Raw genomic sequence first — 27068 nt, 5'->3', positions numbered from 1 at the left:
GTCTGGATTACTGCAACTCGCTGTTGGCTGGGCTCCCTGCCTGTGCCATTAAACCCCTACAACTCATCCAGAACACCGCAGCCCGTCTGGTGTTCAACCTTCCCAAGTTCTCACACGTCACCCCGCTCCTCCGCTCTCTCCACTGGCTTCCAGTTGAAGCTCGCATCCGCTACAAGACCATGGTGCTTGCCTACGGAGCTGTGAGGGGAACGGCACCTCAGTACCTCCAGGCTCTGATCAGGCCCTAGACCCAAACAAGGGCACTGCGTTCATCCACCTCTGGCCTGCTCGCCTCCCTACCACTGAGGAAGTACAGTTCCCGCTCAGCCCAGTCAAAACTGTTCGCTGCTCTGGCCCCCAATGGTGGAACAAACTCCCTCACGACGCCAGGACAGCGGAGTCAATCACCACCTTCCGGAGACACCTGAAACCCCACCTCTTTAAGGAATACCTAGGATAGGATAAGTAATCCTTCTCACCCCCCCCCTAAAAGATTTAGATGCACTATTGTAAAGTGGCTGTTCCACTGGATGTCATAAGGTGAATGCACCAATTTGTAAGTCGCTCTGGATAAGAGCGTCTGCTAAATGACTTAAATGTAAATGTAACCACCCACACACCTACCCTACACATCTAACATCCCACACACCTACCCTGCACATCCAACCACCCACACACCTACCCTACACATCTAACCACCCACACACATACCCTACACATCCAACCACCCACACACCTACCCTACACATCTAACCACCCACACACCTACCCTACACATCTAACCACCCACACACCTACCCTACACATCTAACAACCCACACACCTACCCTACACATCTAACCACCCACACACCTACCCTACACATCTAACCACCCACACACCTACCCTACACATCTAACCACCCACACACCTACCCTACACATCCAACCACCCACACACCTACCCTACACATCTAACCACCCACACACCTACCCTACACATCTAACAACCCACACACCTACCCTACACATCTAACCACCCACACACCTACCCTACACATCTAACCACCCACACACATCTAACCACCCACACACCTACCCTACACATCTAACCACCCACACACCTACCCTACACATCTAACCACCCACACACCTACCCTACACATCTAACCACCCACACACCTACCCTACACATCTAACCACCCACACACCTACCCTACACATCTAACCACCCACACACATCTAACCACCCACACACCTACCCTACACATCTAACCACCCACACACCTACCCTACACATCTAACCACCCACACACCTACCCTACACATCTAACCACCCACACACCTACCCTACACATCTAACCACCCACACACCAACCCTACACATCTAACCACCCACACACCTACCCTACACATCTAACCACCCACACACCTACCCTACACATCTAACCACCCACACACCTACCCTACACATCTAACCACCCACACACCTACCCTACACATCTAACCACCCACACACCAACCCTACACATCTAACCACCCACACACATCTAACCACCCACACACCTACCCTACACATCTAACAACCCACACACCTACCCTACACATCTAACCACCCACACACATCTAACCACCCACACACCTACCCTACACATCTAACCACCCACACACCTACCCTACACATCTAACCACCCACACACCTACCCTACACATCTAACCACCCACACACCTACCCTACACATCTAACCACCCACACACCTACCCTACACATCTAACCACCCACACACATCTAACCACCCACACACCTACCCTACACATCTAACCACCCACACACCTACCCTACACATCTAACCACCCACACACATCTAACCACCCACACACCTACCCTACACATCTAACCACCCACACACCTACCCTACACATCTAACCACCCACACACATCTAACCACCCACACACCTACCCTACACATCTAACCACCCACACACCTACCCTACACATCTAACCACCCACACACATCTAACCACCCACACACCTACCCTACACATCTAACCACCCACACACCTACCCTACACATCTAACCACCCACACACCTACCCTACACATCTAACCACCCACACACCTACCCTACACATCTAACCACCCACACACCTACCCTACACATCTAACCACCCACACACCTACCCTACACATCTAACCACCCACACACCTACCCTACACATCTAACCACCCACACACCTACCCTACACATCTAACCACCCACACACCTACCCTACACATCTAACAACCCACACACCTACCCTCAGACAAATACACTCAGACACAAGCAAATACACTCAGACACAAGCAAATACACTCAGACACAAGCAAATACACTCAGACACAAGCAAATACACTCAGACACAAGCAAATACACTCAGACACAAGCAAATACACTCAGACACAAGCATGTACACTCAGACACAAGCAAATACACTCAGACACAAGCAAATACACTCAGACACAAGCAAATACACTCAGACACAAGCAAATACACTCAGACACATGCGTGTACACTCAGACACAAGCGTGTACACTCAGACACAAGCGTGTACACACACAGATTCACACTACAGACACACTCGCACAAAAACACACGAACGGATGCAAACACACACACTCATGCACACAACCTTCAGGCTCTGTGGATAATCGGGGGGGTCGTGGCCCTGTCCGACAATACCCCCGGACAGGGCAAACTAGGCAGGATATAACCCCACCCACTTTGTCAAAGCACAGCCCCCACACCACAGATCACCAACTTATTACCCTGAGACAAGGCCGAGTATAGCCCATGAAGATCTCTTCCACCGCACGAACCCGAGGGAGTGCAAAACCGGACCGGCAGATCACGTAAGTAACAACCCACTCAAGTTACGCACCCCTCCTAGGGACGGCATGGAAGACCACTAGTAAGCCAGGTGACCCAGCCCTGTAATAGGGCAGAGAAGCCCAGTGGAGAGAAAGGAGCCGGCCAAGCAGAGACAGCAAGGGCACCTTCGCTCCCCTGGGCCAGACGACACTCAATCATAGGACCTAATGAAGAGATGAGTCTTCAGTAAAGACATAAAAGTCAAGGCTGAGCCTGTTTCTCTCACATGGATAGAATGTTGCTCTGTAGGAGAAAGCCCTGCCTCCAGCTGTTTGCTTAGAAATTCTAGGGACGGACGGTAAGGAGGAGGGACGTGTAGGTTTGTACGGCTGGACCAAATCAGAGAGATGGGTAAGAGCAAGTCCGTATAATGCTTTGTAGGTTAGCAGTAGCCAGTGTAGAGACTTGCACTGGGGTAATATGATCACGTGTTTTGGTTCTAGTCAGGATTCTAGCAGCCGTGTTTAGCAACTAACTGAAGTTTAACTCGTGCTTTATGCCGTTAGCCAGAGAGTAGAGCATTGCAGTAGTCTAATTTAAAAGTGACAAAAGCATGAGTTATCTTTTCGGCATCATTTTTGGACAAAAAGTTTCTGATCAGTGCAATGTTACGAAGATGGACAAAAGCTGTCCTTGAAATATTCTTGATATGTTCGTCAAAAGAGAGATCAGGGTCCAGAGTAACGCCGAGGTCCTTGACAGTTTTATTTGAGACCACTGTACAACCATTAAGATTAATTGTCAGATTCTACAGAAGATCTCTTTGTTTCTTGGGACCTAGAACAAGCATCTCTGTTTTGTCCGAGTTTAAAAGTATGTTTGCAGCCATCCACTTCCTTATGTCTGAAACACATGCTTCCAGGGAGGGCAGTTTTGGGGCTTCACCATGTTTCATCGAAATGTACAGCTGTGTGTCATCCGCATAGCAGTGAAGGTTGACATTGTGTTTCTGAATGACATCCCCAAGAGGTAGAGTGAAAACAAACCATCCACAGAGACAAACTGATATCTTTCCGACAGATAAGATCTAAACCAGGCCAGAACTTGTCCGTGTAGACCAATTTGGGTTTGCAATCTCTCCAAACGAATGTGGTGTCATGACGATGTCAAAAGCAGCACTGAGGTCTAGGAGCACGAGGACAGATGCAGAGCCATTAAAAGGTAATTTACCACCTTCACGAGTGCAGTCTCAGTGCTACGATGGGGTCGAAAACCAGACTGAAGTGTTTTGTATACATGATTTGTCTTCGGGAAGCTTTTAACAGAGAGGGAGATTTTTAACAGAATGGGAGACTTTTAACAGAATGGGAGACTTTTAACAGAATGGGAGATTTAACAGAATGGGAGACTTTTAACAGAATGGGAGATTTTTAACAGAATGGGAGATTTTTAACAGAATGGGAGATTCAATATAGGCCGATAGTGTTTTTTACATTTTTTTTTTTTTTTTTACATTTTCCGGACCAAGGTTTGGCTTTTTCAAGAAAGGCTTTATTACTGCCATTTTTAGTGAGTTTGGTTCACATCCGGTGGCTAGAGAGCCATTTATTATGTTCAACATAGGAGGGCCACGTACAGGAATTAGCTTTTTCAGGAGTTTAGTTAGAATACGGTCCAGTATGCAGCTGGAAGGTTTAGAGGCCATGACTATTTTCATGAGAGTGTCAAGAGATACAGGATTAAAAACCTGAGTGTCTCCATTGATCCTGGCTGTTCTGTGCAGACTCAGGACAACTGAGGTTTGGAGAAATACGCAGGTTCAAAGAGGAGTCCTTCATTTTCTTTCTAATGATCATGATCTTTTTGTCGAAGAAGTGAAAAGTGAAATCCATCCTCTCTTGGGGAATGTTGCTTTTTAGTTAGCTTTGCGACAGTATCAAAAATACATTTTGGATTTTTTTTTATTCTCCTCAATTAGGTTGGAAAATTGTCTTTCCAAGTTAGTCTGAAGACTTCCAGTTTGGTGGAGCGCCATTTCCGTTCCAATTTTCTGGAAGCTCTTTTCTGTATACCAACGAGCAAATTTCTTGTGACAAATGTTTTATTGTTTATAAGGGTGCGACTGCATCTAGGATATTATGCAAGGTTACATTTAGTTCCTCAGTTTGTTGGTTAACTGATTAATGTCCTCTGATGTCCTTGGGTAGGTGGAGGGAGTCTGGAAGGGCATCTAGGAATCTTTTGTTTTGTCTGAGAATTTATAGCACAACTTTTTATGATCCTTGGTTGAGGTCAGAGCAGATTATTTATACTACTGTACCACACTGATGCAGAATACTACTGTACCACACTGATGCAGAATACTACTGTACCACACTGATGCAGAATACTACTGTACCACACTGATGCAGAATACTACCGTACCAGACTGATGCAGAATACTACCGTACCAGACTGATGCAGAATACTACCGTACCAGACTGATGCAGAATACTACTGTACCACACTGATGCAGAATACTACTGTACCAGACTGATGCAGAATACTACCGTACCAGACTGATGCAGAATACTACTGTACCACACTGATGCAGAATACTACTGTACCACACTGATGCAGAATACTACTGTACCACACTGATGCAGAATACTACTGTACCACACTGATGCAGAATACTACTGTACCACACTGATGCAGAATACTACTGTACCACACTGATGCAGAATACTACTGTACCACACTGATGCAGAATACTACTGTACCACACTGATGCAGAATACTACTGTACCACACTGATGCAGAATACTACTGTACCAGACTGATGCAGAATACTACTGTACCAGACTGATGCAGAATACTACTGTACCACACTGATGCAGAATACTACTGTACCAGACTGATGCAGAATACTACTGTACCAGACTGATGATGCAGAATACTACTGTACCACACTGATGCAGAATACTAATGTACCACACTGATGCAGAATACTACTGTACCACACTGATGCAGAATACTACTGTACCAGACTGATGCAGAATACTACTGTACCAGACTGATGCAGAATACTACTGTACCAGACTGATGCAGAATACTACTGTACCAGACTGATGATGCAGAATACTACTGTACCAGACTGATGATGCAGAATACTACTGTACCAGACTGATGCAGAATACTACTGTACCAGACTGATGATGCAGAATACTACTGTACCAGACTGATGCAGAATACTACTGTACCAGACTGATGCAGAATACTACTGTACCAGACTGATGCAGAATACTACTGTACCAGACTGATGCAGAATACTACTGTACCAGACTGATGCAGAATACTACTGTACCAGACTGATGCAGAATACTACCGTACCAGACTGATGCAGAATACTACTGTACCAGACTGATGCAGAATACTACTGTACCAGACTGATGATGCAGAATACTACTGTACCAGACTGATGCAGAATACTACTGTACCACACTGATGCAGAATACTACTGTACCACACTGATGATGCAGAATACTACTGTACCAGACTGATGATGCAGAATACTACTGTACCAGACTGATGCAGAATACTACTGTACCACACTGATGCAGAATACTACTGTACCAGACTGATGCAGAATACTACTGTACCACACTGATGATGCAGAATACTACTGTACCAGACTGATGCAGAATACTACTGTACCACACTGATGCAGAATACTACTGTACCACACTGATGATGCAGAATACTACTGTACCAGACTGATGCAGAATACTACTGTACCACACTGATGCAGAATACTACTGTACCAGACTGATGCAGAATACTACTGTACCAGACTGATGCAGAATACTACTGTACCAGACTGATGCAGAATACTACTGTACCAGACTGATGAATACTACTGTACCAGACTGATGAATACTACTGTACCAGACTGATGAATACTACTGTACCAGACTGATGAATACTACTGTACCAGACTGATGAATACTACTGTCTGTAGTGCTTCTTATGCATGTAATGCTTTTCATAACAATGTAAAACTATGAGGTGTTTACATTTGGACTTATATTTATATTGTTGTCATTTAGCAGACACTCTACTGTTTAAATATACATTGTAGTCATTTAACAGACACTCTACTGTTTAAATATATATTGTTGTCATTTAGCAGACACTCTACTGTTTAAATATACATTGTAGTCATTTAACAGACACTCTACTGTTTAAATATATATTGTAGTCATTTAACAGACACTCTACTGTTTAAATATACATTGTTGTCATTTAGCAGACACTCTACTGTTTAAATATATATTGTAGTCATTTAGCAGACACTCTACTGTTTAAATATACATTGTTGTCATTTAGCAGACACTCTACTGTTTAAATATATATTGTTGTCATTTAGCAGACACTCTACTGTTTAAATATACATTGTAGTCATTTAACAGACACTCTACTGTTTAAATATATATTGTTGTCATTTAGCAGACACTCTACTGTTTAAATATACATTGTAGTCATTTAACAGACAGACAGTCATTCAGCCAGCCAGTCATTCAGCCAGCCAGTCAGTCAGTCATTCAGCCAGCCAGTCATTCAGCCAGCCAGCCAGAGTCAGTCATTCAGCCAGCCAGTCATTCAGCCAGCCAGCCAGAGTCAGTCATTCAGCCAGCCAGCCAGAGTCAGTCATTCAGCCAGCCAGTCATTCAGTCAGCCAGTCATTCAGTCAGTCAGTCAGTCATTCAGTCAGTCAGTCATTCAGCCAGCCAGTCATTCAGCCAGCCAGCCAGTCAGAGTCAGTCATTCAGCCAGCCAGTCATTCATTCATTCATTCAGCCAGCCAGTCAGAGTCAGTAATTCAGCCAGCCAGCCAGAGTCAGTCATTCAGCCAGCCAGCCAGCCAGAGTCAGTCATTCAGCCAGTCAGTCATTCAGTCAGCCAGTCATTCAGTCAGTCAGTCAGTCATTCAGTCAGTCAGTCATTCAGCCAGCCAGTCATTCAGCCAGCCAGCCAGTCAGAGCCAGTCATTCAGCCAGCCAGTCATTCATTCATTCATTCAGCCAGCCAGTCAGAGTCAGTAATTCAGCCAGCCAGCCAGAGTCAGTCATTCAGCCAGCCAGCCAGCCAGAGTCAGTCATTCAGCCAGTCAGTCATTCAGTCAGCCAGTCATTCAGTCAGTCAGTCAGTCATTCAGTCAGTCAGTCATTCAGCCAGCCAGTCATTCAGCCAGCCAGCCAGTCAGAGCCAGTCATTCAGCCAGCCAGTCATTCATTCATTCATTCAGCCAGCCAGCCAGAGTCAGTCATTCAGCCAGTCATTCAGCCAGTCAGTCATTCAGTCAGCCAGTCAGCCAGTCATTCAGTCAGTCAGTCAGTCAGTCAGTCAGTCAGTCAGTCAGTCATTCATTCAGTCAGTCAGTCAGTCAGTCAGTCAGTCAGCCAGCCAGCCAGCCAGCCAGCCATTCAGTCGGTCGGCCGGTCATTCATCCAGCCAGCCAGAGTCAGTCAGTCAGCCAGTTAGTCAGTCAGTCAGCCAATCAGTCAGTCAGTCAGCCAGTCATTCAGCCAGTTAGTCGCTTTTCTCTTCTTCTCCTTGGTATTCTTATCATTGTCAAACCTTCATAATTGTAATTCATCATGTAGTACCAACAGCAACACTAGATAGCCACACGGTGCTTAAGCAATATTGATATGTTAAGGACTATGAATCAACTCCTCTGTGCCAACCTAGCAAATGCTAATTTGGAGTTTTGACATCATCATCATTATCTCTCTGTGTTCCATAGGTGAGTGATTCCTCTGGCTCCAATTAGGATCTACAGTGTTATATGGTAATATAAGGGCCCTCCTTTACCACGTTACTCATTCACACTACACACGCACGCACGCATCACACACACACACAGGCACACAGACACCAGCTCATAGCCATCCAGTTTCAGTGTTATCGGTACACAGACACCAGCTCATAGCCGTCCAGTTTCAGTGTTATCGGTACACAGACACCAGCTCATAGCCGTCCAGTTTCAGTGTTATCGGTACACACAACCATACTGACACACATCAATGCTCCCATCTGTTTCTGAACAATATCTTTATTTTATGTGAGCTGGTATACGTAGTGGAGTGTTTGTACAGCTACATTTTGTTGGTTTTATTGCACAAGGGTAATATGTATGATATTATGGTAGATTTTGTGAGGTAGCTGAATAACATTTCTGTTCGGCTGCATTCTCCCTTGTATTCATTGTGAGCACAAATGTGTCTCAGTTCCTTTATCAAACTCTCCGTACTGCTTTAGGTCACACACATTGCTGTGGTTCTATGGGAATAAAACTTGACTGTTGTGTAAAACCCTCTAGCCGTGTTCACTTCAAGTTTATATTTATGTTCTGTTCGTGCTCGACAGGCTGGCCTGAATAAGCAGCGTTTGGTTACACTTTTCAATTGTGTAGTCAGCCATATAATGCAGTATTTCCCAAGAGACACGTGATCTGGGCGACATTGGTAGTTTTATGCCTGTAGGCTACAATCTGATACTTATAACTCACCCATGTAATAAACCAACTGAGATGTGTAGGTTAATAATATATACTTTAAAATGATGGTTGAGAAAACACAGAAGGCATTATCATCTAACTTTATTTATTCACGAGTTAACGTTTAAACTACATTTTTGTTTAGTTTACGTTGAGTGTAGATTTAAATCATTAACAACCAAGACACAGACAGTAGTTTCTAATATTTGACAAGGCAAACAAACCGCGTCCCAAACCTTACCAGCAGGAGTCTCACAACCACGGGTCATTTTGGTGAGGGGCTCTGGAGAGAAAAGTACATATCTACGGCGGAAGTACCGAGAAAGTGGGAGGGGAAAAAAAGTTTCGACAACTCTAGATTGCGAATAACACCGGTATAGCATGATGAAAACAAACTTCTGTTAGGTAAATACTTTTATGATCGGAAAATAACTTTTAAACTAGTTTATTGTGCGGGACACATAGTCTTACTTTCGAGTTCACAATGGGACTCCCAACTCTGGAGTTTAGCGATTCTTTTCTGGATAGCCCTGATTTCAGAGAACGGCTAAAATATCATGAAATAGAGTTGGACCGAACAAACAAATTCATCAAAGAACTGATCAAAGACGGGAATATGTTGATAACGGCGCTAAAGAGTAAGTAGCCTTCTCATCCTCTTCATCGTGATCATCTTCAAATGTCTAACTTCAAACTGTGTTGCATTGTTTCAGTTAAAAATGTTACTTGAATGTCTAGATTGTGTGTTATCACATTTTGGAACAAAGCGTTTTTGTGTGATAGGTTAAAGATACTACACGATACTATTATTAAAGTGTAGCTTAATGGTTTGTCACGTATCCTCACCATCCAATCGGCGTCGAGTATCCCCTTTGAACCCGTGGACGTTTATGGGACGGGAATCTTTACGCCGCTGAAGTGGAAAATTACACTTTTACTACGCGCCCCTGTCAGGCAACGATACTAAGTGGACATATGTTCTTGTTATTTTACACGTTCTCCTTTCCCTTTCTATAATCGTGTTTTATCCATGAATACAATTACATAGCATTTTACCATTTCAAGTTTGATAAAAAAAAAAGTAAAGACCGAAAAAGATTGAATTCCCGAGAGAAAGAGAGAGAGAGCAATCAGACCCATTACAGGAGATAATGCTTGGGGGTAAGGGCCTCTCCAGGCTTCCCAGGCCTCTTTTTTATTTATTTATTTATTCTGTAACCTTTATTTAACTAGACAAGTCAGTTTAAGAACATTCTTATTTACAAAGACAGCCTCCACCAGACAAAACACGGACGACGCTGGGCCAATTGTCCCAATGGGACTCCCGATCACGGCCGGTTGTGATACAGCCTGGAATTGAACCAAGGTGTCTGTAGTGACGCCTCAAGCCCTGAGAGGCAGTGCCTCAGACCGCTGCACCTCTCGGGAGCCCTCTTCAATCACTCTACAGAAGAAAGGAATAATAAGAATGGTTGCAGTATGGAACCATATTCGCCATGTGTTAATACCTATGAGCTAGCAGAGTGTGGGAATATATCTTCGTTAAGTGCCCTTTTAAAATAGCTTGGATACATTGGGATAGTAGTTTCTTACCCCTCCGTATTCTGCACACCAAGCCGATGACCGATACTCACTGGTGACTCAGTTCTACTGTAATTCAACACTGTAGCCAGATTATCCTTATATTCAATAACCACGGTGGAAAAGACCCAGATGTATGAACATACAGACAGAATATGGTGGAAGGTTACTGTTTCTATTCAGTCCCTTGTTGTATCAGAGTTGTGTGACTCCAGGGCCTTTTGGAACAGCAACGCGATCAACACGATCCTTTTCCCTCTTTCAGCACATACTGAAGTATTCCCAGTGAAGACAAAAAAAAGGAATCTAACCGCCAGTTGTTTGGCCCTCTTGTTTCAGCAGTAAGCAGAAATATAGTCCTTGTTTAGATGGTAACGTGACTACCCACCTAATGCCTCAATGGTGTTTTTAAAGCAGTCACACAACATTGCTGTTTAAGGAACCTACTGCGGTCCTTATTTTACCGTCTCAGTGGTTTCAATGTGGTGGTTCAGTAAGAATATCTTATCTGGATATCGCTTATCGCCTTGCCTCTTATCTCTCTATCCATATCTAGCCCTTCATGGAGAACTCTTGGTGTATGTGAAACTACACCTAAACGCTATGTGAGACTACACCTAAACGCTATGTGAGACTACACCTAAACGCTATGTGAGACTACACCTAAACGCTATGTGAGACTACACCTAAACGCTATGTGAGACTACACCTAAACGCTATGTGAGACTACACCTAAACGCTATGTGAGACTACACCTAAACGCTATGTGAGACTACACCTAAACGTTATGTGAGACTACACCTAAACGCTATGTGAGACTACACCTAAACGCTATGTGAGACTACACCTAAACGCTATGTGAGACTACACCTAAACGCTATGTGAAACTACACCTAAACGCTATGTGAGATTACACCTAAACGCTATGTGAGACTACACCTAAACGCTATGTGAAACTACACCTAAACGCTATGTGAAACTACACCTAAACGCTATGTGAGATTACACCTAAACACCAGCCAGACAGCTCCAACCAACTAGAGAAAGTAAGGTGCATACCATCCAGCCTTACACAGTTGAACTATGATGTTTCAGTAGTAGAATTAGGATAAATGCATGTTGTAGTTCAGTAATTCAAATCGAAGTGAGGTCTGTGTGTCCCTCCACAGTCTGTTTCTATGTGGTGATCTTTGTGTATCATGTCATTAACTTGTCTTGTAGACTACTAATGCAGACTACTAATGCAATTTGTGCTTAGAAACTCAACAGAATGCCCTGTAGAGAGTATGTTGCTGACAGTACTGAACCAATAGCAGTGAACCTCCTCTTACTCCATCTACCATCGTTGTTGTCATCAGTCTCTCTTGCTAATGTTATTTATAGCCTGGCCGTTTTGAATACTAACAAAGTATTATGGTCACCCCCAGTCTTCTAGATTACTAATGTGTTCTAGTCACTCCCAGTCTTCTAGATTACTAATGTGTTCTAGTCACTCCCAGTCTTCTAGATTACTAATGTGTTCTAGTCACTCCCAGTCTTCTAGATTACTAATGTGTTCTAGTCACTCCCAGTCTTCTAGATTACTAATGTGTTCTAGTCACTCCCAGTCTTCTAGATTACTAATGTGTTCTAGTCACTCCCAGTCTTCTAGATTACTAATTTGTTCTAGTCACTCCCAGTCTTCTAGATTACTAACATCGTGTTCTAGTCACTCCCAGTCTTCTAGATTACTAACATTGTGTTCTAGTCACCCCCAGTCTTCTAGATTACTGACATTGTGTTCTAGTCACTCCCAGTCTTCTAGATTACTAATGTGTTCTAGTCACCCCCAGTCTTCTAGATTACTAATGTGTTCTAGTCACCCCCAGTCTTCTAGATTACTGACATTGTGTTCTAGTCACTCCCAGTCTTCTAGATTACTAATGTGTTCTAGTCACTCCCAGTCTTCTAGATTACTAATGTGTTCTAGTCACTCCCAGTCTTCTAGATTACTAACATCGTGTTCTAGTCACTCCCAGTCTTCTAGATTACTAACATCATGTTCTAGTCACTCCCAGTCTTGTAGATTACTAATGTGTTCTAGTCACTCCCAGTCTTGTAGATTACTAATGTGTTCTAGTCACTCCCAGTCTTCTAGATTACTGATATTGTGTTCTAGTCACTCCCAGTCTTCTAGATTACTGACATTGTGTTCTAGTCACTCCCAGTCTTCTAGATTACTAATGTGTTCTAGTCACTCCCAGTCTTCTAGATTACTAATGTGTTCTAGTCACTCCCAGTCTTCTAGATTACTAATGTGTTCTAGTCACTCCCAGTCTTCTAGATTACTAATGTGTTCTAGTCACTCCCAGTCTTCTAGATTACTAATGTGTTCTAGTCACTCCCAGTCTTCTAGATTACTGACATTGTGTTCTAGTCACTCCCAGACCTCTACATTACTAATGTGTTCTAGTCACTCCCAGTCTTCTAGATTACTGACATTGTGTTCTAGTCACTCCCAGTCTTCTAGATTACTAATGTGTTCTAGTCACTCCCAGTCTTCTAGATTACTGACATTGTGTTCTAGTCACTCCCAGTCTTCTAGATTACTAATGTGTTCTAGTCATTCCAGTCTTCTAGATTACTAATGTGTTCTAGTCACTCCCAGTCTTCTAGATTACTGACATTGTGTTCTAGTCACTCCCAGTCTTCTAGATTACTGACATTGTGTTCTAGTCACTCCCAGTCTTCTAGATTACTAATGTGTTCTAGTCACTCCCAGTCTTCTAGATTACTAATGTGTTCTAGTCACTCCCAGTCTTCTAGATTACTAATGTGTTCTAGTCACTCCCAGTCTTCTAGATTACTAATGTGTTCTAGTCACTCCCAGTCTTCTAGATTACTGACATTGTGTTCTAGTCACTCCCAGTCTTCTAGATTACTAATGTGTTCTAGTCACTCCCAGTCTTCTAGATTACTAATGTGTTTTAGTCACTCCCAGTCTTCTAGATTACTGACAACGTGTACTAGTCACTCCCAGTCCTCTAGATTACGAACAGTTTATTCTAGTCACGCCCAGTTTCTAGATTACTGACAACATGTTCTAGAGTCACTCCCAGTCTTCTAGATTACTAACATCGTGTCCTAGTCACTCCCAGTCTTCTAGATTACTAACATTGTGTTCTAGTCACTCCCAGTCCTCTAGATTACTAACTATGTGTTCTCGTCACTCCCAGTTCTCTAGATCAGGGGTTCCTATTTGTGATTGTTGATACCGATCTAAAACAACACATATATCTGCGATGCTTTAGGCTAGAAACAAGCGGTAAAATACCAGACGAAGACGCATCTCTGATGCGCCTGGAAGTATCTTTGGTTTGTCTCTTTGACATTCAGCAGCTGAGCTCAACCCTTCTAAATTAGAAGAGAAATTGGACTGTGCTTTTGGGAAGTAATCTAACACAATGTGTGGCTGTCGCTATTAATTCACTTTCTGTAAAAAAAGGATAATTACATTGTGGGTTCATATACATTATCATAATACAACATATTTGGTAGCAAAATAACTTAGGGTAAATTGGGCCTAGATTGATGATTATGATGATAATGATGATGATGATGATGATGATGATGATTATTATCATTAAATAGCCTACCTAAACGATGTCATGAGTCTTGTTAAACTATGTGTCAATGTCAACAGTGAAGAGGTGACTCAGGGATGAGGGCCTTCGAGGCAGAGTTCCTCTGTCCAGTGTCTGTGTTCTTTTGCCCATGTTAATCTTTTATTTATTATTGGCCAGTCTGAGATATGGCTTTTCCTTTGCAACTCTGCCTAGAAGGCCAGCATCCCGGAGTCACCTCTTCACTGTTGACGTAGAGACTGGTGTTTTGCGGGTACTATTTAATGAAGCTGCCAGTTGAGGACTTGTAATGAATCTGTTTCTCAAACTAGACGGTGTAATGTACTTGTCCTCTTGCTCAGTTGTGCACCGGGGCCTCCCACTCCTCTTTCTATTCTGGTTAGAGCCAGTTTGCGCTGTTCTGTGAAGGGAGTAGTACTCAGCATTGTACGAGATCTTCAGCTTCTTTGCAATTTTTCAGAACAAGAATAGACTGACGAGCTTCAGAAGAAAGTTCTATGTTTCTGGCCATTTTGAGCCTGTAATTGAAACCACAAGTGCTGATTCTCCAGATACTCAACTAGTCAAAAGATTGCTTCTTTAATCAGAACAACAGTTTTCAGCTGTGCTTACATAATTGCAAAATTGTTTTCTAATGATCAATTAGCCTTTTAAAATGATAAACATGGATTAGCTAACACAACGTGCCATTGGAACACAGGAGTGATGGTTGCTGATAATGGGCCTCTGTAGGCCTATGTAGATATTCCATAACAAATCCCTTCAAAACCTTTTTCCAGCGACAATAGAAATTTACAACATGAACAATGTCTACACTGTATTTCTGATCAATTTGATGTTATTTTAATGGACAAAAACAAGGAATTGTCTAAGTGAACCCAAACTTTTGAACGGTAGTGTACATTTGGGGATCTGATAGTATTTCTGATTGGCTTCACACATCACCTGAGGAGCTTGTCAAAGTAATGTTTTCTTCACCTCATACAGCAAGCAAGAAAAGTTTGTTTTTACATCCATTGAGACAGTAATTCTTCTATGGATTTGAAACATCTTTCCATCTTTCTCCCTTTCGATAAGCACTCAGCGTGAAATGGAACAATGTCCTGCTCTGATCCAGTGGAAACGTCATAAAATAGACCTGATTACTTCAAACCAGTGCTTGATTGGACTGAAATAGGTTCCGGTACTCATTTTGGTTGCTGGTACTGTTTATATTTAGGTGCAGGAGCTCTACAATACTTTAGAGATAAAATCCTATAAAGAGGAACAGGAGCTCTACAATACTTTAGAGATAATATCCTATAAAGAGGAACAGGAGCTCTACAATACTTTAGAGATAATATCCTATAAAGAGGAACAGGAGCTCTACAATACTTTAGAGATACTATCCTATAAGAGGAACAGGAGCTCTACAATACTTTAGAGATAGTATCCTATAAGAGGACAAGGAGCTCTACAATACTTTAGAGATAATATCCTATAAAGAGGAACAGGAGCTCCACAATACTTTAGAGATAATATCCTATAAGAGGAACAGGAGCTCAACAATACTTTAGAGATAATATCCTATAAAGAGGAACAGGAGCTCAACAATACTTTAGAGATAATATCCTATAAAGAGGAACAGGAGCTCTACAATACTTTAGAAAGAGGAACAGGAGCTAATATAATATCCTATAAGAGGAACAGGAGTTCAAGCAGTAGAACATTTTGAGGTACCGGTACTCTGCTCCAGTGAGCTCCTGCCCAAGTCAACCACTGCTTCTTATCCCTTGATCAAAGAGCCTACAGCTGTGTCTGTCCTGATCTCAGTGGAGCAGGAAGCTCTGAGGGCCCAGAATATTTGGTACAATGTTGCAGGTTTGCTAGAGCAAGCTTCAGGTCAGACCCCATTGATACAATGTTGCAGGTTTGCTAGAGCAGGTCAGCTTCAGGCTCAGACAAGCATCTGGTTGATACAATGTTGCAGGTTTGCTAGAGCAAGCTTCAGGTCAGACCCCGTTGATACAATGTTGCAGGTTTGCTAGAGCAAGCTTCAGGTCAGACAGGCCATGTGCAGCCAATGTGATTTATATGATATTTATTTTAATCAGGAGATTTTCTACCTGCAGGCTGCAATCTTTTTATTTGTTGGCTTTATATTGGCTATTTTTTTACATATCTGGCAATAGAAGTGACTTTTTATCATTTTAATTTATATTTGGATATAATTTTGATAAACTACATGACAATGATTGTGCGATATAAAGACATTCCTATAGATGTAATTAAACTGTTTCAGAAACATGTGCATATGAAAACCATAACTGGCACCCAGATCTACGTAGGAAATATCTACGTAGGAAACCATCTGGGAACCATTATATAACTGGGTGCTGGAAGTAGCAGGGTGTGTGCTGATTGACACGTCTCAACCTGCTCAAGACTCGTCGACAGGAGGGAATCAGGACAGAAACACTGAGCGAGTCGCACTATGTGTGGTCATCGTGAAGAACGAGCCTGAAAAAATGGTTGAGCTATAAAGTGTGCTCGTCTGTCTCGGGTTTGTGTGGTCGTTGTGAAATGTAAAAACATGCTTGGGCTACAGTAGACTTACATCTGTATTTACAGTTGAGCTACAATGTCTAAGCCTGTCATCTGCTCTGTTCAGGGTTACAGCTCTGTCTGAGGTAACCGTCTGATTCAGGAAGAGCCGATCGTCAGCCCTCTTTCTTTTTTTTTCAGGGTCGTGAGTTTCTAGCTGATGGAATGTATTGGAATGTGGTCGCCCTGGAGACAGACACACTCTGTACCCAGGGGGCTGTTGGTCATGTGGTCGCCCTGGAGACAGACACACTCTGTGTGGTGTGGTGGTAGTGTGGTGTGGTGTGGTGGTTTATTGTGGTGGTGGTTGGTGGTGTATTGGTGGTGTGGGGGTGGTGGTAATATAATAATAATAATAATAATAATATATGCCATTTAGTGGACGTGGTGTGTCATGTGGTGGTGTGTTGTGGTGGTGTGTTGTGGTGGAAGGTGTGTATGTGGGTGGTGTATTGGTGGGTGGTGTATTGTGTGTGGTGTATTGGTGTGTGGTGTATTGGTGTGGTGTGTTGTGGTGGTGTGTTGTGGTGTGTGGTGGTGTGTTGTGGTGTGTGTTGTGGTGGTGGTGTGTTGTGGTTGTGGTGGTGTGTTGGGTGGTGTGTTGTGGTGGTGTGTTGTGGTGGTGGTGTGTTGTGGTGGTGTGGTGGTGTGGTGTGTGTGGTGGTGTGTTGTGGTAGTGTGTTGTGGTGGTGTGTTGTGGTGGTGTGTTGTGGTGGTGTGGTGGTGTGTTGTGGTGGTGTGTTGTGGTGGTGTGTTGTGGTAGTGTGTTGTGGTGGTGTGTTGTGGTGGTGGTGTGTTGTGGTGGTGTGTTGTGGTAGTGTGGTGGTGTGTTGTGGTAGTGTGTTGTGGTGGTGTGTTGTGGTGGTGTGTTGTGGTGGTGTGTTGTGGTGGTGGTAGTGTTGTGGTGGTGTGTTGTGGTAGTGTGGTGGTGTGTTGTGGTGGTGGTGTGTTGTGGTGGTGGTGTGTTGTGGTGGTGTGGTAGTGTGGTAGTGTGTTGTGGTGGTGTGTTGTGGTAGTGTGGTGGTGTGTTGTGGTGTTGTGGTAGTGTGTTGTGGTGGTGTGTTGTGGTGGTGTGTTGTGGTGGTGTGTTGTGGTAGTGTGGTGGTGTGTTGTGGTGGTGTGTTGTGGTGGTGGTGGTGTGTTGTGGTAGTGTGTTGTGGTGGTGGTGTGTTGTGGTGTGGTGGTAGTGTGGTAGTGTGTTGTGGTGGTGTGTTGTGGAAGTGTGGTGGTGTGTTGTGGTGTTGTGGTAGTGTGGTGGTGTGGTGTGGTGGTGTGTTGTGGTGGTGTGTTGTGGTGGTGTGGTGGTGTGTTGTGGTAGTGTGGTGGTGTGTTGTGGTGGTGGTGTGTTGTGGTAGTGTGGTGGTGTGTTGTGGTAGTGTGGTGGTGTGTTGTGGTAGTGTGGTGGTGTGTTGTGGTAGTGTGGTGGTGTGTTGTGGTAGTGTGGTGGTGTGTTGTGGTAGTGTGGTGGTGTGTTGTGGTAGTGTGGTGGTGTGGTAGTGTGTTGTGGTGGTGGTGTGTTGTGGTAGTGTGGTGGTGTGTTGTGGTGGTGGTGTGTTGTGGTAGTGTGGTGGTGTGTTGTGGTAGTGTGGTGGTGTGTTGGTGGGTTGTGGTGGTGTTCTGGTGTGTTGTGGTAGTGTGGTGGTGTGTTGGTGTGGTGTGTGGGGTAGTGTTCTGGTGTGTTGTGGTAGTGTGGTGGTGTGTTGGTGTGGTGTGTGGGGTAGTGTTCTGGTGTGTTGTGGTGGTGTGGGGTGTGTTCTGGTGTGTTGTGGTGGTGTTCTGGTAGTGTTCTGGTGTGTTGTGGTGTGTTCTGGGTGTGTGGGGTAGTGTTCTGGTGTGTTGTGGTAGTGTGGTGGTGTGTTGTGGTGTGTGGGGTAGTGTTCTGGTGTGTTGTGGTAGTGTGGTGGTGTGTTGGTGTGGTGTGTGGGGTAGTGTTCTGGTGTGTTGTGGTGGTGTGGGGTAGTGTTCTGGTGTGTTGTGGTGGTGTGGGGTAGTGTTCTGGTGTGTTGTGGTAGTGTTCTGGTGTGTGGGGTAGTGTTCTGGTGTGTTGTGGTAGTGTGGTGGTGTGTTGGTGTGGTGTGTGGGGTAGTGTTCTGGTGTGTGGGGTAGTGTTCTGGTGTGTGGGGTAGTGTTCTGGTGTGTTGTGGTGGTGTGGGGTAGTGTTCTGGTGTGTTGTGGTGGTGTGGGGTAGTGTTCTGGTGTGTGGGGTAGTGTTCTGGTGTGTGGGGTAGTGTTCTGGTGTGTTGTGGTGGTGTGGGGTAGTGTTCTGGTGTGTTGTGGTGGTGTGGGGTAGTGTTCTGGTGTGTTGTGGTGGTGTGGGGTAGTGTTCTGGTGTGTTGTGGTAGTGTTCTGGTGTGTTGTGGTGGTGTGTTGTGGTGGTGTTCTGGTGTGTTGTGGTGGTGTTCTGGTGTGTGGTGGTGGGTTGTGGTGTGGTAGTGTGGTGGTGTGTTGGTGTGGTGTGTGGGGTAGTGTTCTGGTGTGTTGTGGTGGTGTGGGGTAGTGTTCTGGTGTGTTGTGGTGGTGTGGTGGTGTGTTGGTGTGTTGTGGTAGTGTTCTGGTGTGTGGGGTAGTGTTCTGGTGTGTTGTGGTGGGTTGTGGTGGTGTGTTGGTGTGTTGTGGTAGTGTTCTGGTGTGTGGGGTAGTGTTCTGGTGTGTTGTGGTGGTGTGGTGGTGGGTTGTGGTGTGGTAGTGTGGTGGTGTGTTGTGGTGGTGTGTGGTGTAGTGTTCTGGTGTGTTGTGGTGGTGTGGGGTAGTGTTCTGGTGTGTGGGGTAGTGTTCTGGTGTGTTGTGGTGGTGTGGGGTAGTGTTCTGGTGTGTTGTGGTAGTGTTCTGGTGTGTTCTGGTGTGTTGTGGTGGTGTGTTGTGGTAGTGTTCTGGTGTGTTGTGGTGGTGTGGTGTGTTGTGGTGGTGTGTTGTGGTAGTGTTCTGGTGTGTTGTGGTAGTGTTCTGGTGTGTTCTGGTGTGTTGTGGTGGTGTGTTGTGGTAGTGTTCTGGTGTGTTGTGGTGGTGTGGTGTGTTGTGGTGGTGTGTTGTGGTGGTGTGTTGTGGTAGTGTTCTGGTGTGTTGTGGTAGTGTTCTGGTGTGTTGTGGTGGTGTGTTGTGGTAGTGTGGTGGTGTGTTGTGGTAGTGTTCTGGTGTGTTGTGGTGTGTGGTGGTGTGTTGTGGTAGTGTTCTGGTGTGTTGTGGTAGTGTTCTGGTGTGTTGTGGTGGTGTGTGTGGTAGTGTGGTGGTGTGTTGTGGTAGTGTTCTGGTGTGTTGTGGTAGTGTTCTGGTGTGTTGTGGTGGTGTGGGGTATATATATATATATATATGTTTAGCAGTTTTATCCAAAAGCGACTGGTGTGCATACATTCTACGTTGTTGGTATGCAGAACAAGGTAGGAAGAGTGTGTTTTGTGGTGGTGTGTTGTGGTAGTGTTCTGGTGTGTTGTGGTGGTAGTGTGGTATTGGTAGTGTGTTGTGGTATTGTTTTTTGGTGGTGTGGTTGTGGTAGTGTGCTGTGTTGATGGTAGTGTGGTGCTAGTGTGATGTGGTCTTCACAGTGTGCTGGTGATGGTAGTTTGCTAATCTGTGTGGTTGTGGTAGTGTGGTGTGTTGTGGTAGTGTGGTGTGTTGTGGTAGTGTGGTGTGTTGTGGTAGTGTGGTGGTGTGTTGTGGTAGTGTGGTGGTGTGTTGTGGTAGTGTGGTGTGGTAGTGATGGTGGTCACATTTGATGTAATGGTAGTGTTGATGTGTTGTGGTAGTGTGATGTGTTGTGGTGTGTTGTGGTAGTGTGGTGGTGTGTTGTGGTAGTGTGGTTGTGGTGGTGTGGTTGTGGTAGTGTGGTGTGTTGTGGAAGTGTGTTGTGGTGGTGTGTTGTGGAAGTGTGTTGTGGTAGTGTGGTGGTGTGTTGTGGTAGTGTGGTGGTAGTTTGGTGGTTGTGGTAGTGTGGTGTGTTGTGGTAGTGTGCTGTGCATGGTGGTAGTGTGGTGGTGTGTTGTGGTGGTGTGGTGTGTTGTGGTGGTGTGTTGTGTTGTGGTTGTGTGTTTTCTCAGTGGTGAAATCAGATTTTCAAGAAGCATGACTTGTGAAAAACATTTAAAAGATGAAGGACATTTTTTTTTAAATGTCTGATGATGGTCTTCACAGCATGATGCTAATCTGATGATGGTCTTCACAGCATGATGCTAATCTGATGATGGTCTTCACAGCATGATGCTAATCTGATGATGGTCTTCACAGCCTGATGCTAATCTGATGATGGTCTTCACAGCATGATGCTAACCTGATGATGGTCTTCACAGCATGATGCTAATCTGATGATGGTCTTCACAGCCTGATGCTAATCTGATGATGGTCTTCACAGCATGATGCTAATCTGATGATGGTCTTCACAGCATGATGCTAATCTGATGATGGTCTTCACAGCATGATGCTAACCTGATGATGGTCTTCACAGCATGATGCTAATCTGATGATGGTCTTCACAGCATGATGCTAGTATTACCTGATGATGGTCTTCACAGCCTGATGCTAATCTGATGATGGTCTTCACAGCATGATGCTAATCTGATGATGGTCTTCACAGCATGATGCTAATCTGATGATGGTCTTCACAGCCTGATGCTAATCTGATGATGGTCTTCACAGCATGATGCTAACCTGATGATGGTCTTCACAGCATGATGCTAATCTGACGATGGTCTTCACAGCATGATGCTAACCTGATGATGGTCTTCACAGCATGATGCTAATCTGATGATGGTCTTCACAGCCTGATGCTAATCTGATGATGGTCTTCACAGCATGATGCTAATCTGACGATGGTCTTCACAGCATGATGCTAACCTGATGATGGTCTTCACAGCATGATGCTAATCTGATGATGGTCTTCACAGCCTGATGCTAACCTGATGATGGTCTTCACAGCATGATGCTAATCTGATGATGGTCTTCACAGCATGATGCTAACCTGATGATGGTCTTCACAGCATGATGCTAATCTGATGATGGTCTTCACAGCATGATGCTAACCTGATGATGGTCTTCACAGCATGATGCTAACCTGATGATGGTCTTCACAGCATGATGCTAACCTGATGATGGTCTTCACAGCATGATGCTAACCTGATGATGGTCTTCACAGCATGATGCTAACCTGATGATGGTCTTCACAGCCTGATGCTAACCTGATGATGGTCTTCACAGCCTGATGCTAACCTGATGATGGTCTTCACAGCATGATGCTAACCTGATGATGGTCTTCACAGCCTGATGCTAACCTGATGATGGTCTTCACAGCATGATGCTAATCTGATGATGGTCTTCACAGCATGATGCTAACCTTATGATGGTCTTCACAGCCTGATGCTAACCTGATGATGGTCTTCACAGCATGATGCTAACCTGATGATGGTCTTCACAGCATGATGCTAATCTGATGATGGTCTTCACAGCATGATGCTAACCTGATGATGGTCTTCACAGCATGATGCTAATCTGATGATGGTCTTCACAGCATGATGCTAATCTGATGATGGTCTTCACAGCATGATGCTAATCTGATGATGGTCTTCACAGCATGATGCTAATCTGATGATGGTCTTCACAGCCTGATGCTAATCTGATGATGGTCTTCACAGCATGATGCTAATCTGATGATGGTCTTCACAGCCTGATGCTAACCTGATGATGGTCTTCACAGCATGATGCTAATCTGATGATGGTCTTCACAGCATGATGCTAATCTGATGATGGTCTTCACAGCATGATGCTAATCTGATGATGGTCTTCACAGCATGATGCTAATCTGATGATGGTCTTCACAGCCTGATGCTAACCTGATGATGGTCTTCACAGCATGATGCTAACCTGATGATGGTCTTCACAGCATGATGCTAGTATTACCTGATGATGGACAGTAGAGGGAGGCTCCAAGATGTCAGTTTGAGCGCACTCTTTCTACCTTGTTCTGCATACCAACCTTTGAAAGATAATGAAAAGTGTTATTTTGATTTACCAATTTAATTCTTAGCTTGCTAAAAACACCAGGTTGTTGATGATTTAAGGTGTGACAGCGGCGCTGACAGAAAGATACATCTTATTACTACCTCCTCAGCCTGCAATGCTCATCGCATGTCGTCACACAGGAGGAAAACACTTTGATTGACAACTGCCACAACTATTCTGGTCTGCCGGACCCTCTGACACTTACCATGTCAGACGAGGATTTTCCTTCTCCTCAGTTAGGAGCTTCCAAGAAAGGCATGTTTGAACTGGGCCCAGATGGCGTTGCCAATAATGATGTCATCGCCACTCTTTCCAGGTTCATCAATGCACCGGTCTGATGTCATAGAGAAAATGGTCGGCGACAACGCAATGACAATCGAGCACTTCAATTTTTTTTTTAAACAGTTGACTTTGCATACATGGAAATCAAGGATGTTAAGAAGAAGGTCGCCCACATCGAAGAGCAAATAGAGGAGGGAAAGATGGACTTGTGCCAAAGAAGAATCTCAGAACTCGAAAGTTATGGAATCTGAGACTGTATGGAGTTCCCGAGGCAGATGGGGAGAACGTGCGGCAAGAGACCATCAAAGTCTGCCAAGCAGAGGGAGCCTGTATAACTGAGGAGAAGGCTAAGCTTGCAAACACTGTACGTCGCCTCGGGCACGAGAAGTCAGGGTGACTCCAAGCCCAGAGGTGTCGTTCCTCAGTTCACATCACGGATCTCCAGGGATGCTACTTGGAAAGCAGACAGAGAAATCTACTTTCCTACGTGACAACAACCTGCAGTTTGCTGAAGACCTCTTGAAAACAGACAGAGAAAGGAGAGAGAAACTGTGGCCAGCTGTGGAAAAAGTAGGAAACGAAGGGAAGCTAGTTACTTAAGTGGAGGACGCGCTTTCATCAACAGATCCAAAATAAACCTTCCTTCTTGAGGACTGTCATTAGCTGTGCCTGGTGGTCAACATAGGCTACCTAGATAGCTACCTCTGATGTGGGCAGATCCCACTCCCGGCTCTTAAGGTGATTTCACCTGCGTTCTAACTGCACAGGACTACTGGAGAAATGGATATTTACTATTTTATTTGTTCTCTCACTTCTGATATGTTTACCTGCAGTATAGGCAGTGAGCAAGCTCTTTGTTGTCTCTTGTTCTGGCAGTTATCTTTGTTTAAACTATTCTTACTCAATCATTTATGTCTATATTGTGTGTAGCGCTGGTTTCCTTTCAGATTTACTCCATTTGCGATTGTTGTTTAGCTCGTAGTACATTCTGTTCTATATTCCACTTTGTCATTGTCTATAGTTTCACTCAATGCTAGGGGGTTAAGACGTAATGTAAAGCGCAAAGCCTTATTATTATTTGCCAAACAGCTTTAAACAGATTTATGTTTTTTCAAGCGTCTCATTCAGTTTCTACCAACGTCAACTTCTGGAGATCTCAGTCGGGTAATGATGTATGTCTCTCTCATGGTTCTGAACACTCTGCTGGAGTTTCCACTAACCAATCATTTTGCACTCCGACTGTGACCCCTCTGGCCACATTTTTTTATCTTGTTTGTCAACTGTTACATCATCATTATTATTGTTACCAATATTTATATGGAAACAATTCCAAACATGAAAATCATCACTTACTTGAATCTTTGGAATAGCGTATTCTCCATTGGCTAAACAAGCTCCCTAAATGCTTTACTTTTAGTAGGGATTTTTATATTTTTCAGAATAATTTAATTGACAAATGGCCTCCGTGACAGTCCACTTCTATGAATGTAAGTTTGAGGCAGTTTATGGAAAGGTTTGATATTGTAGATATTTGGAGAGTAAAGTTTCCTAACGACAAGTCTTTCACATGGAGTAATGAGGCTCCAGTTGGCTGGTGTCTAAATGTTTTGATAAACAGGGTATTTCTGTTAACATCCTGGCCACTCCCCTTACTGATCATAGAGCTGTTTATATTGACATTCAACTTTGTATCTCTGATAATGGCCTTGGCAGAGCATCCTACTGGAAGCTTAATCGCTCTATATTAAAACATGAGTTGGTCAAGATGGAGATAAACAATGTAATTACACACTTTTGGAACAAAGCTATAAATGACAATTCATACAGTAATAACTGGGAGCTTTTTAAATATGAGGATGGAAAATATGGGAGTATTGTCACCAAGACCAGGAGCGCTGATGAAGAAAGTGTAATTACAAACATCACCTCTCTTGTTCAAAAGCCTGTTGAAAGTCTCTCAGAGGAGGACAAGTCTGTTCTGTTTGAGCTACAGCACAAGTTGGATGATATGTATAATCTGATAGCAGAGGGAGCCTGTATAATCTGATAGCAGAGGGAGCCTGTATAATCTGATAGCAGAAGGAGCCTGTATAATCTGATAGCAGAAGGAGCCTGTGTAATCTGATAGCAGAAGGAGCCTGTATAATCTGATAGCAGAAGGAGCCTGTATAATCTGATAGCAGAAGGAGACTGTATAATCTGATAGCAGAAGGAGCCTGTATAATCTGATAGCAGAAGGAGACTGTATAATCTGATAGCAGAGGGAGCCTGTATAATCTGATAGCAGAAGGAGCCTGTATAATCTGATAGCAGAAGGAGACTGTATAATCTGATAGCAGAAGGAGCCTGTATAATCTGATAGCAGAAGGAGCCTGTATAATCTGATAGCAGAGGGAGCCTGTATAATCTGATAGCAGAGGGAGCCTGTATAATCTGATAGCAGAAGGAGCCTGTATAATCTGATAGCAGAAGGAGCCTGTATAATCTGATAGCAGAGGGAGCCTGTATAATCTGATAGCAGAAGGAGCCTGTATAATCTGTCCTTCTGTAGCTAAGTCTGATAGCAGAGGGCGCCTGTAAGTCTGATAGCAGAGGTAGTGGGTAGTCTGATAGCAGAGGAGCCTGTATAGTCTGATAGCAGAGGGAGCCTGTATAGTCTGATAGCAGAGAGAGCCTGTATAGTCTGATAGCAGAGGGAGCCTGTATAATCTGATAGCAGAGGGAGCCTGTATAATCTGATAGCAGAGGGAGCCTGTATAATCTGATAGCAGAGGGAGCCTGTATAATCTGATAGCAGAGGGAGCCTGTATAATCTGATAGCAGAGGGAGCCTGTATAATCTGAAAGCAGAGGGAGCCTGTATAATCTGAAAGCAGAGGGAGCCTGTATAATCTGAAAGCAGAGGGAGCCTGTATAATCTGAAAGCAGAGGGAGCCTGTATAATCTGAAAGCAGAGGGAGCCTGTATAATCTGATAGCAGAAGGAGCCTGTATAATCTGATAGCAGAAGGAGCCTGTATAATCTGATAGCAGAAGGAGCCTGTATAATCTGATAGCAGAAGGAGCCTGTATAATCTGATAGCAGAAGGAGCCTGTATAATCTGATAGCAGAAGGAGCCTGTATAATCTGATAGCAGAAGGAGCCTGTATAATCTGATAGCAGAAGGAGCCTGTATAATCTGATAGCAGAAGGAGCCTGTATAATCTGATAGCAGAGGGAGCCTGTATAATCTGATAGCAGAAGGAGACTGTATAATCTGAAAGCAGAAGGAGCCTGTATAAACTGAAAGCAGAGGGAGCCTGTATAATCTGAAAGCAGAGGGAGCCTGTATAATCTGATAGCAGAAGGAGCCTGTATAATCTGATAGCAGAAGGAGCCTGTATAATCTGATAGCAGAAGGAGCCTGTATAATCTGATAGCAGAGGGAGCCTGTATAATCTGATAGCAGAAGGAGCCTGTATAATCTGATAGCAGAAGGAGCCTGTATAATCTGATAGCAGAGGGAGCCTGTATAATCTGATAGCAGAGGGAGCCTGTATAATCTGATAGCAGAGGGAGCCCGTATAATCTGATAGCAGAGGGAGCCCGTATAATCTGATAGCAGAGGGAGCCCGTATAATCTGATAGCAGAGGGAGCCCGTATAATC

The 27068-nt window shown here is 44.1% G+C and overlaps 1 protein-coding gene and 1 long non-coding RNA gene across 4 annotated transcripts in view; one reads left to right on the top strand and one right to left on the bottom strand.

Annotated features, from left to right (window-relative positions):
- The first annotated feature begins 9651 nt into the window (after positions 1-9651).
- Positions 9652-27068, top strand: part of LOC118380965 (rho GTPase-activating protein 42) — a 239068-nt gene continuing 221651 nt past the window's right edge. Inside the window, exon 1 of the mRNA XM_052468730.1 lies at positions 9652-10006. Coding sequence (XP_052324690.1) covers positions 9853-10006 — 154 coding nt within the window. The 5' untranslated portion in view covers positions 9652-9852. The remainder of the gene's footprint in view (positions 10007-27068) is intronic.
- LOC127908928 (uncharacterized) lies at positions 20929-22916 on the bottom strand. Of its 3 annotated transcripts, none has more exons than XR_008069063.1 (4): positions 22817-22916; positions 22259-22413; positions 21639-21669; positions 20929-21478 (listed from the first exon to the last, which is right to left on the bottom strand). It is a non-coding gene; the product is annotated as an uncharacterized LOC127908928 (long non-coding RNA). The 3 variants fall into 3 exon arrangements; XR_008069065.1 differs by having other exon boundaries at positions 22352-22413; XR_008069064.1 differs by lacking the exon at positions 22817-22916 and having other exon boundaries at positions 22259-22507.

This window comes from Oncorhynchus keta, chromosome 18 (assembly GCF_023373465.1).
Source record: "Oncorhynchus keta strain PuntledgeMale-10-30-2019 chromosome 18, Oket_V2, whole genome shotgun sequence".
Classification (NCBI taxonomy): Eukaryota; Metazoa; Chordata; class Actinopteri; order Salmoniformes; family Salmonidae; genus Oncorhynchus; species Oncorhynchus keta.
The sequence above is the reverse complement of the archived record's forward strand: the minus strand, read 5'-3'. Positions and strand labels throughout refer to the sequence as shown.